At 47.6% G+C, this 14,008-nt stretch overlaps 1 protein-coding gene across 2 annotated transcripts in view; it reads right to left on the bottom strand.

The window, feature by feature from the left end:
- SMYD2 (SET and MYND domain containing 2) overlaps positions 1 to 14,008 on the bottom strand; it is a 50,799-nt gene that overhangs the window by 17,391 nt on the left and 19,400 nt on the right. For both annotated transcript variants that reach the window (XM_086694541.1, XM_025920995.2), the window contains exons 3-5: positions 4,897 to 5,007; positions 2,388 to 2,448; positions 1,551 to 1,675 (exon numbers count right to left, since the gene is read on the bottom strand). In XM_086694541.1, the coding sequence (XP_086550667.1) occupies positions 1,551 to 1,675; positions 2,388 to 2,448; positions 4,897 to 5,007 (297 nt within the window). The remainder of the gene's footprint in view (positions 1 to 1,550; positions 1,676 to 2,387; positions 2,449 to 4,896; positions 5,008 to 14,008) is intronic.

Here is a 14,008-nt window from a genome sequence, read left to right as displayed (position 1 = left end):
AACCCCACAATAGACAATTTGCATGTCGATCACTATCCATAATCTCTGATTCCTTCCTTAGGACAGATTCCTAGAAATGGAATTACTTGGTCAAAGGGTACATTTGGTGATGCTGCTTCTGTTTGAAGACAAGGTCTTTTGTGGAGCTAGAGACTGAAGGTTCTGGTAGGAGAATGTAGCTATTTCCACCCACAGATCAGTCTTTTGGTATTTCTCCCTCTGGGAAGGTCACTTACCAACTACATGTTCGGTTTGTAGGGGAAGATGCAGGGTATGTAAGGGAGTGAAACCTGATCCAGCAAGTCGTGCCAGAAAGAACCACCCTGGCCACAAGAGGAGGATCTATGCAGCCAGAGTGCATTGGCTGAAGAGTGATCACTGTGCTTTCTTCACCTGTTCCTACCATGCCCGCGTCTTAGCCTTTCCACACGGCTGGCTTCCAGTGCCTCAGCCGCTTCCAAGTTGCGCTTGTCTAGAAGTCTCTCTAATTTTTTAATGAGATCCGATTTGGGGAAACCTAGACTTCTCTGAAGGTTTCTTAGCCACCATCATCAGTAAAGACTTCCTGTACCTAGACTCACTCGGACTCCTCTCCATAGTGACTGTCCTCCCTAGGGCCATCTTTTTTTTTTTTTTTTTTTTAATGTTTATTTATTTTTTGAGAGAGAGACAGAGTGTGAGTTGGGGAGGGGCAGAGAGAGAGGGAGACAGAATCCAAAGCAGGCTCCAGCCTCTGAGCCGTCAGCATGAGCCCAATGTGGGGCTTGAACTCACGAACTGTGAGATCATGACCTGAACTGAAGTCATATGCTTAACCCACCGAGCCACCCAGGTGCCCCCTCCCTAGGGCCATCTTGAGAGGGCCTCCTTCTTGAGGATGTCTGGATTGCCTGTGCTTTATCAACATAGTGTTGGTAGCAGTAAAAAACACTGCTGTCAGAATGGAAGGCTTAAGAGAAGAAAAGTCAGATTTAATGTGGGAATCTCAAATGGTCTTTTCCTTTCAGGGGCGCCTGGATGGCTCAGTCAGTTAAGCGTCGGACTTCGGCTCAAGTCATGATCTCACCATTTGTGAGCTCAAGCCCCGCATCGGCCTCTGTGCTGACAGCTCAGAGCCTGGAGCCTGCTTCGGATTCTGTGTCTCCCTGTCTCTCTACCCCTTCCCCGCTCACACTGTGTCACTCTCTCCTTCAAAATAAACAAACATTAAAACACTTGTTTAAAAAAATGGTCCTCTCCTTTCAAGGAGCTTCCAAGTAGGCCACAGTACTGGGGCACTGCAACCCCTCTGCTTTCATCAGCTCTCTCTCTAGCAAGAGGCAGAGGTAGGGCAACTCTCCTATGTACCACCATCGAGGAGGGCCAGGCCAAGGTCTGCTCAAGGTCACTGAGCAGGGCTCTGCAGAACAGGGTCCAACAGGTCAACAGCCTTGTCCTCATAGAAGCCGTCAGTCTGTTTCAGTTTATCTTTCCCGAGTGTGTGCTGGGGAGAAGGACTGGGCAGGGAGGGAATGGCTAGAGTAAGCGTCACTTGATGCTGGCATTCTTACCTGGGCAAAGAGGACCACCAGGCTATCACTGTCGGGAAATTCGAGGTGCTTGGAGTAGAAGTGATGAAGGGCAGCAACATCACTCTGAATCAAGTCCTTCTTCTCATTGTCTAGTTTATCCAGATCTGTGGGTAAGCAAACCATTATTCACCAGGGAGGAAGTCTGGATTTCTAGCTACATCCTTTCCTTACTATAAATGGCAGGGAAAAAAAAAAAATATGCAGAGCCCCTAGAAAATCTTCTTCCCCACTACTTGGTCTAAATGATAAACTCTAGGCAAAGAAAAGCATGCCGTTTCTTCCTTCTCTTCCTGTGACAACCGGGAAGTCACTCAGAACATGAAATGTCAACTGACTGTTAGTAACGGGGTCGGGAATGGGTGGCCAGGATGGATAACCAGCCTCGGTCTGGCCCAGCCCCCTCTCCCCCCACTGGCCCTGGAATCTATGTCATGGTCAAGAAGCTGGACAGGCCTGGCCTAATGCTTTTCGGTCAGGCCATCAGCTGTTTACGGGACTGCAATTCAGCAAAGATACAAAAATATTCAGCATGCCAGAAGAGCCAGCAGGAGATCGCTTGGGACGCGATAATTCACCCTGCGAGCTCCTACGTCCCCTTAATTATTTCCTACTAATCATGTCAACTCAGAAAAAAAAAAAAGTTATAGTCATTTTTCAAAACAGCACACAAATCAAAGTAAAAACTAGTAATTAAAATCCCCACCACCGCGACGAATACCAGCGTTCCTCAGTTTCCCTTCTTCAATCCTTAGTCCCCATTAACGGTGTCGCTAAAATAACTCTTCGGCCAGTCACAGAAGTCACAGACAGACTTACGTGATTCAAACTCCTTCACAGCTAACAATTTCTCTGAAGGCGTTCTCTCTGGGTGGATCTTCTAGCAATTGGAAAGAAATCACAGAGAAGGAGATTTTAACCACTGGGGCAAAAAACACCGCTTTCGCTTTTACATCGACATGAAGGAAGAGCAATGATCCTCAATGAAGCAAAGAAAACTCTCTAAGGAGTCCTGTCATCGGGCTTGGAGAGCGTTTGCCCAACACCCAAACCCGACAGACTCCTTCAGAAAACTTTTTAAAGCTTCTGCCACATTCCTGACTCCCCGATAATGCCATATGCACACAGTAGGCTCAAGAATGCCTGTTACGGGAAAGCAGAGTGGCGGGAAATCAACTTTTTAGGGCCCCGACTTAAAAGGACTCTGAGTCTACAGAGAAACCATCCTATTTATTATTTCTCCTTCTAAAAAGGAACAAAATCAAACCCCCCATCCATTTTACACTTTCTTTAAGCATAGGCTAAAATGATCTCAAATTCTGTGTTTCAAAAAGAACACTTTTGGTGGTATCTGTGAGCCCAGATTCACTTTAAACGTGTTTCTGGCTTTGTTCTAGACACCCCAAGAGGAGCTAACAATAGTAAACCTGCTAGGCTTTGAGAACATGAATAAACTTGGTGTTGACAAGAGTTCAAAAGCGGAGCTCAAGAGCTGGCCTGAGGCCGTGTCTTTGTAATCTGGCTATTCAATTTGGGGATACAGGTGGTCTAACAGGGCGCTCTCACCTCCCTAGTTAACATGTTAAGCTTCCCCTTGGTAGTTGGGTAGCCTGTCTCCCCTAATCCTTTGCAAGCTACTAGAATACAAATGGTCTGGTTTTTCTAATCATCCAGTCCTACTGAGATGAAAAGATGGGCAGGTAACTTTTCATTTAATAGACTATTAGTAGTAGTAGTAATTATAATAAAAGTTGAATGGAACTGGTATAAACTCATCAGAGCATTCAGTCCCCCCTCCTGGTGCCCGAACACTTCAATTGTTCTTTTTGGAGCAGAAATCTCCCATTCACAGGACACATTTCTGTAAGATTAGCAAGGCATTTGCCTGGGAAGGCTTCTCCTTCAGGAAAGCACACCAGCTTCGTCTGAATTCTTAACCACAATTTCTATAAACGACACGGTAGAGTTGGAGGTGGGGGAGGGAAGAGCCAACAAACCAGTCACCCATCTTCCCAAGACACTTACAGATCTAACTGTGGTGGTTTATTCACCCTGACACCTCCCAGAGGCACCCCATTTCCTCCTACCCTTTCCTTCTGACCGCGAACTCAGCATATGTTTAAAGACAATTGTTCATAAGGACACAAAAGTCAACATCCTCCAGGGAAAACCATTTGGAGTTTCTGGTCTCACCCTGCAGGCAACCCTTGAATCCTTTGGTTGCCCCATGAGCTGATGAAGTGGCATTTCAGCGAGCACCTGACCCAAGCTGCACATAATGGAACAATGACCTCAGAGTTCGGAAATGTTCTACTTCTGTTTATGTCGCCCAGGATCCTAACTTGGGTTGGGGACAGATATGTGCCAGTCATTACAATCACATTTGGCTTAGGTAAAAAATAGAAAGTTTTAAAGGGAAGCAGGGAGGTAGGTATGAAGAAGAGGTGGATGAAATTTCAGCTTCAAAACATTACAGTACAGAGGTCCTGCCACCAACTTCCTCAGCATTAGCGAGGGCCTCCACGGATCTATGCCTTGTAAGTGCCACATGACCTACTTCACGGTGTCACAAGGACATGCCCTACGGTGCTTCCCCCCTTTCTTTGGTTTGGTCCTTTGGAGATCCGGCGTCATCAGCCCACAACCAGTAAGGACTGACGAAGAACAGCAGAGGACCCCGGTCCTGGCATCATCAGTGCTGGAAACTGTTCACAGCCGTCATCTGCTCCCACTGGGGGCAATTCTTTCTTTGCTTCGTCTTCTGTCTTTTACCCTGTTCCTCTCTCCCCTTACCTCGATCTCTACTTCTTTCCACTCCTTCTCTTTCCCTTCTCCTTTGCATAGGCCGTGCTGGTGGCTCTATCCCATTCCTTGCCTGTCTGGGCAAGAGCAAGTATGGAGGCAGGGAGGGACAGCGCACAGCACGGGGGAGAGGTGGGGTGCCTTCCAGGTGTCAGAAAGAAAAGGGAAAATCGCGAAGCTTCTCAGTCCAGTCTGGGTCCCTGGGATGCTCTAGTTGTTTTCACTCGGGTCTTCATGCTTTAAAAGGCCATATTTTTCTATGTAAACCTATCATAAAAAGTTCAGAACTTAACAGCTGTGGCTATGCTCCTGGCCTAGGGTAAGTGACATCCTATTAGCAGGGGACAAAGGACAGACCAGCTTACGCCGGGACTGCCGTTCCCACGCCCGTCCATAGGGACAAGGCAGGAAACAGAGTCCAAGAATGTTTAACAAGAGCCGATCACCACCCACAGGTCACTCATCTTTCTGACCTTTAAGAAAAAAAGAAAAGAAAATGCACTTGAATATTAGCCCATTTCCTCACCTGTTTGGCCAGAATCCTTGCAGTCAGCCTCACAGTCTCTGAGGGATTCCAGTTTTCCCCAAAAACAACCATGGGAGAACATTCCAGCTTGTGCATGGGCCAATCTTCTTTCTGGGAAGGTTAAAAAAAAAGGATTAAACACACACACACACACACACACAAACACACACACAGGAATAAAGTTCGAGAAAAGAGGACGCAGTAAGTCCCTCTAGTTAGGGTCAAGTGAAATATGTTTCCTTTTGGAAAACATGATGGTGCTCATAAAAGCTAGAGATAAAAACATCCTTTAAGATAGAGACGGCTGTATGACCTTGACTTGGGCCTGGCCAAGGCTGCTGGGATGAGAAAATCTGCTTTGTGTTTTTTCATCACTCATCTCGTGTCTTTCTGCAGCCTCTGGTTATTCCAAACAACTCCTACAGCTTTCCATTATCTGTGGGAGTTGTCAAACCACAGTGGTGAGTGACGGGGCATTAGCCATTGATGTGGCCCTGCTCCCTCACAGTCCTGGATGGTTCTCTCCTGACATCAGGGCAAATAACTGATAGCTGTACTCAGCAACTAGTCCCCTTGTACAGGTGATAAAAAGCAAAACGCAAATGGAGGCTTTGTCGAGGGCCCTCAAAGAGTCTGGCAAAGGCAGCTATTGGGAATATTTAGGAATACAGACTCCTTAAACATTCAGTTCATAGCACAGGGACACTGTTTTCCTTTTGGTCCCATCTGGCCACTCCTATGGCCCAGGTTGGGCCACTACTGGCAGGGCAAAGACGCCATCTGTGGAGACAGGCGGGGTGAGGGAGGACGGACAGCATGGTGCCGTGGCAGCCAAGGAGGAAAGTAGTCTGAGGAAGGCGGAGGACTAGTGATGTGGTCGCTGGTGACGAGGCTGGTGGGATGACTGAGAACTGACTGGACGTCATGGAGCTCACCACTGACTGACAAAAACCAGCAGTGCTGGCGTGAAGGGGCCAGGGACAGCGGGGGCGAGGACACCGCAGGGAGAGCGGAAGCAGAGCTGGAAACCGGGAGGAATGGGCGAGGGCTGGGGGTGGAGGGTGGAGGGAGGATGACTGGAGGGGGGAAGCGTCAGAGCACTTGGCATATGGACGGGAGTCTTCAGACTTGCTCTCTCTCCACAGAATTGGGCGTGTCCTCTTCTTCCCTCAGCCTCCCCACCTCAGAAAACGGCCAGTCTGTTCTTTCCAATGCTCAGGCTGGAACCCGGGGACATCCGTGTTCTCACCCCCGCACACTCCACATTCACCTCTGGCACATCCGTTCTCCCTGCCTTCAGAACCATCTGGAACCCGGTTGCCCTTCCCGGCCCCGCCTTCCTGCCCTGCCCCACCACCAGTACTGCCCAGGCCTCCCGCCCAGACGCCTGCTTCTGCCCCTGCCCCTGTGGGCCATGCCCACAGAGCAGCCCGGGCGGTCCATCCTGCCACACAGACCTCGGATCCCACCGGGTCTCAGCTCAGAACCTTCAAACGGCTTCTCATCTCACAGCCAAAGGCAAAATCTTAAAGATAACAATGAGCCACTCACGACGGGAGCCCGCTCCACTCCTCTGACCTCATCGCCTCCTACAACGTTCTCCTTGCCTCACTCCACGTCAACCACACGGTCCCCCTGCAACTCCTTAAACAGACCATGCATGCTCCTGCCGCAAGACCTTTCTCACCTGCTGTATCCCTGACTACGGCCCTCTCCCCCTAGATACCCATTTTGCTCACTCTTCCACATCTCTGCTCAAACGTCACCTTCCCAAGATGCCTGCCATGAATAACCTATCAAAACAACACATGCCCGTCACTGACCATTTCCGTGCTCCAGGCTTCTTACGCACTTCTCGCCACCTGACACGCTACACATTTATAAGTTTTTTGGTTAGTGTCTGTCTCTCCCCATTAAAATAAAGGAACTCAATCTGGTGTGCTTTTTTCCACATTTATAACCCCAGAACCTAGAACAAGGCCTGGCATTTATAAGGCACTTAATGAAGTTGCTGAATGAATGAAGATGTCTCTCTACCCCTTTGCCCCTCACCTCCATCCCAAGAAGGAAAAACACCATGTCACCTAACGGCTTAATACGCTACGTGGCACAGGCCATTGGCTCAAATTCTGTGCCAAGATGTTCTGCACGATTGAATAACGCCGTGCCGAATATAACTAAGAGCAGGGAGAGAAAGAAATGACAAGATATGCACAAGGGAGAAGGGGATCTGTTTTTAGCCAAAGCCTGAAATGAGAGCACAGTGATGAGGCAAAGAGAGAAAAGACAAGAGGGCGTCAGGCCTCGGGATAGCTGCAGGAAACAGGGACCGCCAGCCGGGGACAGACGGATAATTAACATCTGTGAGCGCGTGTCTGGGGTGAAACTGGGGGTTCCAGGAGAAGGACTCCGCAGGGCCTCCCAGAGGCTGCTTTTCTGAACTGTAGGTCTTGGTATCAGTGTTTAACAACGACAACTCCTGGGAGAGAGAAGTTTAATACGAACCTTCCTTACTATGATTTATCTATTGTTTCTTAATAGAATTAACTTAGTAATAGAATTAACATAAAATTAATGTTAGTATAAATAACACACAACGATGACACTTACTGATATGAATGTGTCCCCACAGGGAAGGGAACCAGACTACAAGGGACACTGTGGGAGAAGAGCAGAGAGCTGTCAAGCAGACACTGGTCTGGGGCTCAGGAAACCGCGTTCTTGTCCCCGTTCTGCAGCTATGTGACACTAGGCAGACCTCTTAATCCCTCTGCATCTGTACCCTTGGCTGTAAATAACATAATCCCCAAGTTACTTAGCAGGTCCAGGATTCTGAGTCTCTGGTTTTACACCTTCCAACAGTGGCAATCGGATACGAAGCCTGAAGATGACCAAGAAATGGCGGACCTTCATGTAGGAATAATCGGGCATTCATGCAACCACAAAGGGTCCCTGTGAGGATCCAACAGCTCATCCAGAACAGTGCCTGGCACATAGTGCCCTCTCAGAAAGCACTGCTTAACTGTTCATTCCCTGGTTTGTTCATTCATTCAGTAAGTCCTACCACTGACCCTACAGGCAGGGATGGGAAGCGTAGTCCTTGACTTTAAGAAGTTCATGACTATGTCAGGAGACCTATAAAGAGCACCTGTAATGTGAGACAATCCCACACATGGCAGTCAAATCAGAGAGTCAGATAGATGCAAAGTGCAGAATCATTTAAGTTTCATTAAGCGGAATTTCCCAGAATAAGTTTTCACTCTCTGCTGGAAGGTGGTGAGAAATGTGGATTAAAGGAGGAAAGACAGAGATGTACCTCAGTGGCACTGCTCAGTTGTAATTCTTTTTTTTTTTTTTTTTTTTTTAACAAAAAGGTGGGAGGGAGGAGAGCATCTGGCCGAAATGTCAGGTTCTGGGCATATCCTTACATACTTCTACTGGAAAGATGGTCCACACATCATAGAGAACCCACCAGGGGCATGTGCCCTAGTTATGACTATAAAAAATTGTAAACAATCGGATTGGACAAAATTGAAAAAAATTTAAGCTAGCCTGATGAACAGGAATAAATGTTACCAATTAAGAGTTTTGTTTTCTAGTATTGGCAGTTTGTTTATACACAGAGAACCCTTTATGCTAATTTTTAAAACATTTTTGTCAGTTTTTCTAAGACTTCCATTTTTAAAATTCTTTTAATGTTTATTTATTTTTGAGAGAGAGAGAGAGAGAAGGAGAGAGAGAAAGAGAGAGAGCACATGTGCAGGGGAGGGGCTGGGAGAAAGGAAGACACAGAATCTGAAGCAGGCTCCAGGCTCTGAGCTGTCAGCACAGAGCCTGACGTGGAGCTCGAACCCATGAACCATAAGATCATGACCTGAGCTGATGTCGAACACTTAACCGACTGAGCCACCCAGGAGCCCCTCTAAAACTTTTTATTTTCTTTTTTTTTTTAATTTTTTTTAATGTTTATTTATTTTGAGAGAGGAGAGAGAGAGAGAGACAGAGACAGAGACAGAGTGTGAGCAGGGGAGGGGCAGAGAGAGAGAGAGAGAGAGGGAGGGAGACACAGAATCCAAAGCAGGCTCCAGGCTCTGAGCTGTCAGCACAGAGCCCGACGCGGGGCTCGAACCCACGAACTGTGAGATCATGACCTGAGCCAAAGTCGGATGCTTAACCGACTGAGCCACCCAGGTGCCCCAGAATTTTTCTAATGTTTTTGTTCAAAAGTCAAGCTAATACTCCTGCCCTGATTGTAATCTTTATACAATTTTATGTAAATCTGGATCCTATTTTTCAGAAAATTATACAAATAAACACACAGGAAGGACTCAGAAAGACACATCCCAAAGTGCTAGTAGTGATTTTCTGTGGAAGGACAAGATTATGGATTCTCCTTTTGTTCTCATTTCAGACTGTACTTTCTAATTTTTCTAAAATGAGCACAGAGTATTTGTGGAATAAAATTAAACAATTAAATCTACATAAAAGATACAGAAATTTCTGTACCCTTTATAAACTTCTAAGTCATTTTCAGTCAGCGTAATCATGCTCTGCCTGATTTTCCTTTTTGTGCATGGACAAAAATGCCTAAAGATGCATAAAGAGCTGTGAAATTGTCTCCCGGTACACCAGCATTTCCAACGCTGGAAGTAAAGAGTGATTGCTATTTCCTCCAGTTTTTTGCTGAGTGAGATGGTACGTTGTCTTCCTGGACAAGGAGATGGGGGGTTTTATTGTGCAGACCCCTTTCTAACTCTTGCGTCTGGTGTTTCTCTTGCTGTAATGGAGCTTTCAAAACAGACATAGTCTACTTGGACAAATGCGTGTGACTTCCTGAAATGTGGAATAGTAAGAAAACGTCACGTGATCTCTGCTGCCACTACCACTATCTTCCAGAGGAACAGCGCAAAAGCCGTCAGGTACGCACAGACCATCTCACAGGAAGGCTGCTGAGCCGCCATCACAAGGACACGTGTTTTGTTTTCTGGTCCGACACAAGAGCAGTGGGACGCGCTCGTTCATTCATCCACATGCTTTCTTACCGCGGATGTGAAACATTTAGAGAAAAGAGTGATCAAGTTCAAGATGCTTCCTGGGTTTGGCCTATGAGACCAAAGTGAATCTCACCAGGACTGAACCTACGACTCCGGCCCCATTTGCTAAATCACCCATAACGACAACAGGGTCAGATGGGCATTTCTTAGGCATTTTCTATGCCAGGGCTATTTCCTAGTCAATGACAAAAGTCACAAATTTTCTCTCATCCTGAGTCACGTGCTCTTCAAACATGTTTTTTTACACCCATCAGGGTATGCTCCTTCTTACTTTCAAAAGCATACTCCTAACCCCATCACCTCCATTTATGAATCACAAATAGTTTCTTTCCTCTTTGTTGATGTTAAGAAATAATACCCTAGAAAGTTCTACTCTCTATGGCTCCTCTATAAAATAACTTTGTAAGACTATTCTCTTGAACGTGTCACGGTGCAATTTAATGAAGAAGCCTAAGTGAGGGGAATGATATACTTAGCTTTCCAGGCATATTTATAAAAATAAATAGAGTTCATTAAAACATACAGGTTACAAAATAAGCCTAACTAAAAAGGAATTTCTATTTCTTTTATGTTTCCTCCCATTATCCTTTCATGCATCATCAATTAAAATCTTTCCTCTGGCAGGATCACACCGAGTCAAGTGAATGAAGAGAAAAGTAAATGGGACAAGATATCACCAAATTGTATAAAATAAAGCAAACTCCTAAAGCAATGCAGTTGGAGAGGAGGGCTCGGAGAGAGGACACACACATAGTGAACAGGGCCTCCTAAGACGCTGCGCTCCCGGAAAGGGGACAGCCACGGGGAGGAATGCGTGCCTTAGCACTCTTGGAGAGATTTTTGGCGGAGACAACACCACCAGAGGGGCTCCCCCCTCTCACATCTACTAAAGGCCATTTCTCTGCCACGTTCCTATAGCGCCCCCTCTCCCAAGGGCCCTCGGGACTCCTGAGCACAGTGCTGGGAAGTGGTGACGGCCCTCTGCCAGCGGTCTGCATAGTCTAGTCCCAGCTCTGCCACTGTGACCTTGGGCAGGTCACCCAACCACTGTGGGTGTCACCGCTGCCATCCCAGACCCGGTAACCTCCACTCCGGCCCCACCCTCTGCTCTCTGGTGCCCACGTGCGGGACTCCAGGTGGGCGGGGTCCGCCTGCGAAGAAGGCCCAGGTAAGAGGAGCAGCTGATGCTTTCTTAGGTGGAGAATCGCTCAGTTACCTGCCTCTTAACCATCGCTGTCCTTGTTCTGTGCCACGTTCCCTCCTGCAGCACAGCCTCCCCTTTGATCCCAACCCAGCATCCCCCTGGGAGGAACCCTGAATACATTTTTATCTGGAGCTAACGCCCCAGATTCCTCCCTAATGATTTTCTGTATGAAGCTCCTGACCCGCCATGTATTTCCAGGCACTTACTTTTATTAAACCCGTAGGACCGTTCTATGTCACTACAACCCACTGCCCTGCACTGATTTAGTTCTTCGGTGCTGAAGGATGGAAAACCTTGGCGGCCATTAACCTCTCCCTTCAGCAAAAGGGGACAGGTGGAACAAAAGTGAAACTTCCAGATGAAGTCCGGCCTGTCACCTCCGGCAACAAGTGGGATCAGGAAGCGTGCATCCCGTGTCGCCTAGGAGGGTACCTGATCCACCAGATACTTCGCAGAAGCACAGAGAAATGGACCTGCAGAAGTTCCTGCCAGGGCTGACGGAGTCCTGGCCCCGGCACGGGGTCAGGAGCAGGGAGGCCTCCACACCGCCAGGCTGGACACGGCAAGCTGTCTTGGCCCGAGGGCCTCTGAACACGACTTTGCGTCACAGAGCGGCACCCCCCGTGCCGGGCTTCCCTGCCAGCCAAGCCGTCTCGTCAGCGTCCGACCACCTGGACAATCTGTCCACAGGAGAACGTGCAGGCGGCAAACTGCCTGTTACGAGGTGAGATGCGGGCATCCTCATACACACAGGCTGGCGCCTCCGGGTGATGCGCGGACCTCCCCAGCGGGAGCACCCCTCACTGCGTGCTCACAGATGAGGTTTTGGAGTCTGCAGCTTTGGGAAACTAGGTCCTGAAGGGAAGGGGAACCACAATGGCCGCCTCGAACACCCCAACTGGGGACTGGAACGATTCATCAAAATAATGACACCTAGTGAGGCTTAGTGGAGGCGAAGTTAGCAGCACGCTCAGAAGACCTAGACATAACTCGGCATCTCGCATGTGCTGGTATTTCATATTGATGCAGGGTTCACGGTTAATCAGAGAAGTTAAGACTCATTTTGTCACAAGCACGACTCACACAACATACACCGCTGATGTTCTTGAGTTCTTAGAATCCATCCATTCTCTTAGGGTTACAAAAAAAAAAAAGTCCCTCAAATCTAAAAGTATGCTGTGTACTTTATCGATCGGCTAAGTTTCAGTCCAGACTAAATTACTGTCATATTGTTTTTCATAGGCCCATACCCGTACAGAGCATCACGGTTTATATAGAACTTTCATAGCTATCAGATCACTACGTCCTTGACATCTGTCAGGATGGGCCCTGCTGCCTTCGTTCATTCACGTTTGAAGAAACCGAGCTCAGAGACGTCCCATGACTTGCCATGTTCATGGAGCTGGTAGGTTGGTTGCAAAGCTAGCAACATCTCCTTCTACTATTCCATGTTATCTTGTCTGAACTCTATGTGGTTTTATTATCTTGCTTCTCTGAAGAACCACAATGTAATGAGTTAAGTTTTCTAGAAGTATTTAACCTAAATACAGAAGGAGGTAACTCATCACGTCTGGAATCAAATCCTGGAATTCCCAGGGCTCACTGATCGCCCCAACACCAAAGCAACCCATCTACAGAAAACTCTATCCACAGCCAATAGGAGCCAAGTATGATCCCTCCCTCTTCAAAAGAACGCACACTCCCTGACAACTCAACTACAAGCCCATTTATATTCTCACTGTCACACAGGCTGAACCTCTGAAGACACAGAAAAGCGGGTTGTACATCGGGCCTTCCGAGCCAAGGGAGACACGCCTGGGCCAACGTCCCAGCCTATGCTTCATTCCGGCAAGGGGCCATTGTGACTGCAGCTCTATGGCCAGACAGGACACCAGGGTTTAGCAACCTCTCCTACAGCTAAAGAATAATGCTCTTTGGGGACTTTCAGAGGCCAACTGCATAGGGAGAAGAGAAAGAAAAAAATAAAATAGTGGGTAATCAGAAGTAGACTGAGGGTTGGGATGGGGAGGTAAATGAGACCAAGTATGGCAAGAACAATGACAAAAAAAAAAAAAAAAAAAAAGAGGTGAAGATATGGAAGATCCACCCTGTCACTTACAGCCACTACTAAATAGCATTGGCATTTCCCAGTGTATGAATAGGTTTCCATTAAAAAACAAAAAACAAAAAAAACAGACTAAGGAGGGTATACAGAAGTCAAAGACCATATTCTCCCTAAATTCAAACTGTTAGAACATGGGATGCATTTTCTGTGGAATACCTACCTACGAACATTCTGTAGAACTACAATCTAGTAGACAAGCATGGAAAACACTGCCTCCAAACCCCTCCTTAAGCTTCCCATTCCCGTGGTACAGGAGTCCCTGGAGATTTATCCCTCAAACCAGATGGCTGTGGTCTACATGCAACCAGCCTCCCCAGCCCCTCAACCCTGGCTGCTTCCAAGGCACCAGCTCCAAGGACACTCTGGGGCAGTCACCCTCTGGTTATACCAAGGCTGTGCCAGGGGCTCACCTAAGACTGGAATCAGATTCGGTTTGAACAGGCCATGGGTGACATGTGGCCCTGCTTACGGGGATTTATAAAAATATAGACCTGTGACAGTAAAAATGAAAATATTTTAAAGACACCACTTTAACATTTTCATGTGTCATCTGCGCAATGTTCCATATGTTGCTGGTGGCCTTGGGGGCAAACTGTCAACCTTGGTAACACACCTGCCTGTACCCAACACGCTCTCCTCGTGTCTTTCCGCTTCTCCTGCACCTGCATGTGGCCCCCAAGGGTTGCCTCCTATCACCGGCTGCCTGTCCGTCCTGGGCCAGCACGCAGG

Source organism: Puma concolor, chromosome E4, assembly GCF_028749965.1.
Source record: "Puma concolor isolate L17-30 chromosome E4, mPumCon1.1.hap2, whole genome shotgun sequence".
Taxonomy (NCBI): domain Eukaryota; kingdom Metazoa; phylum Chordata; class Mammalia; order Carnivora; family Felidae; genus Puma; species Puma concolor.
This window is presented reverse-complemented; position numbering and strand designations above follow the sequence as displayed.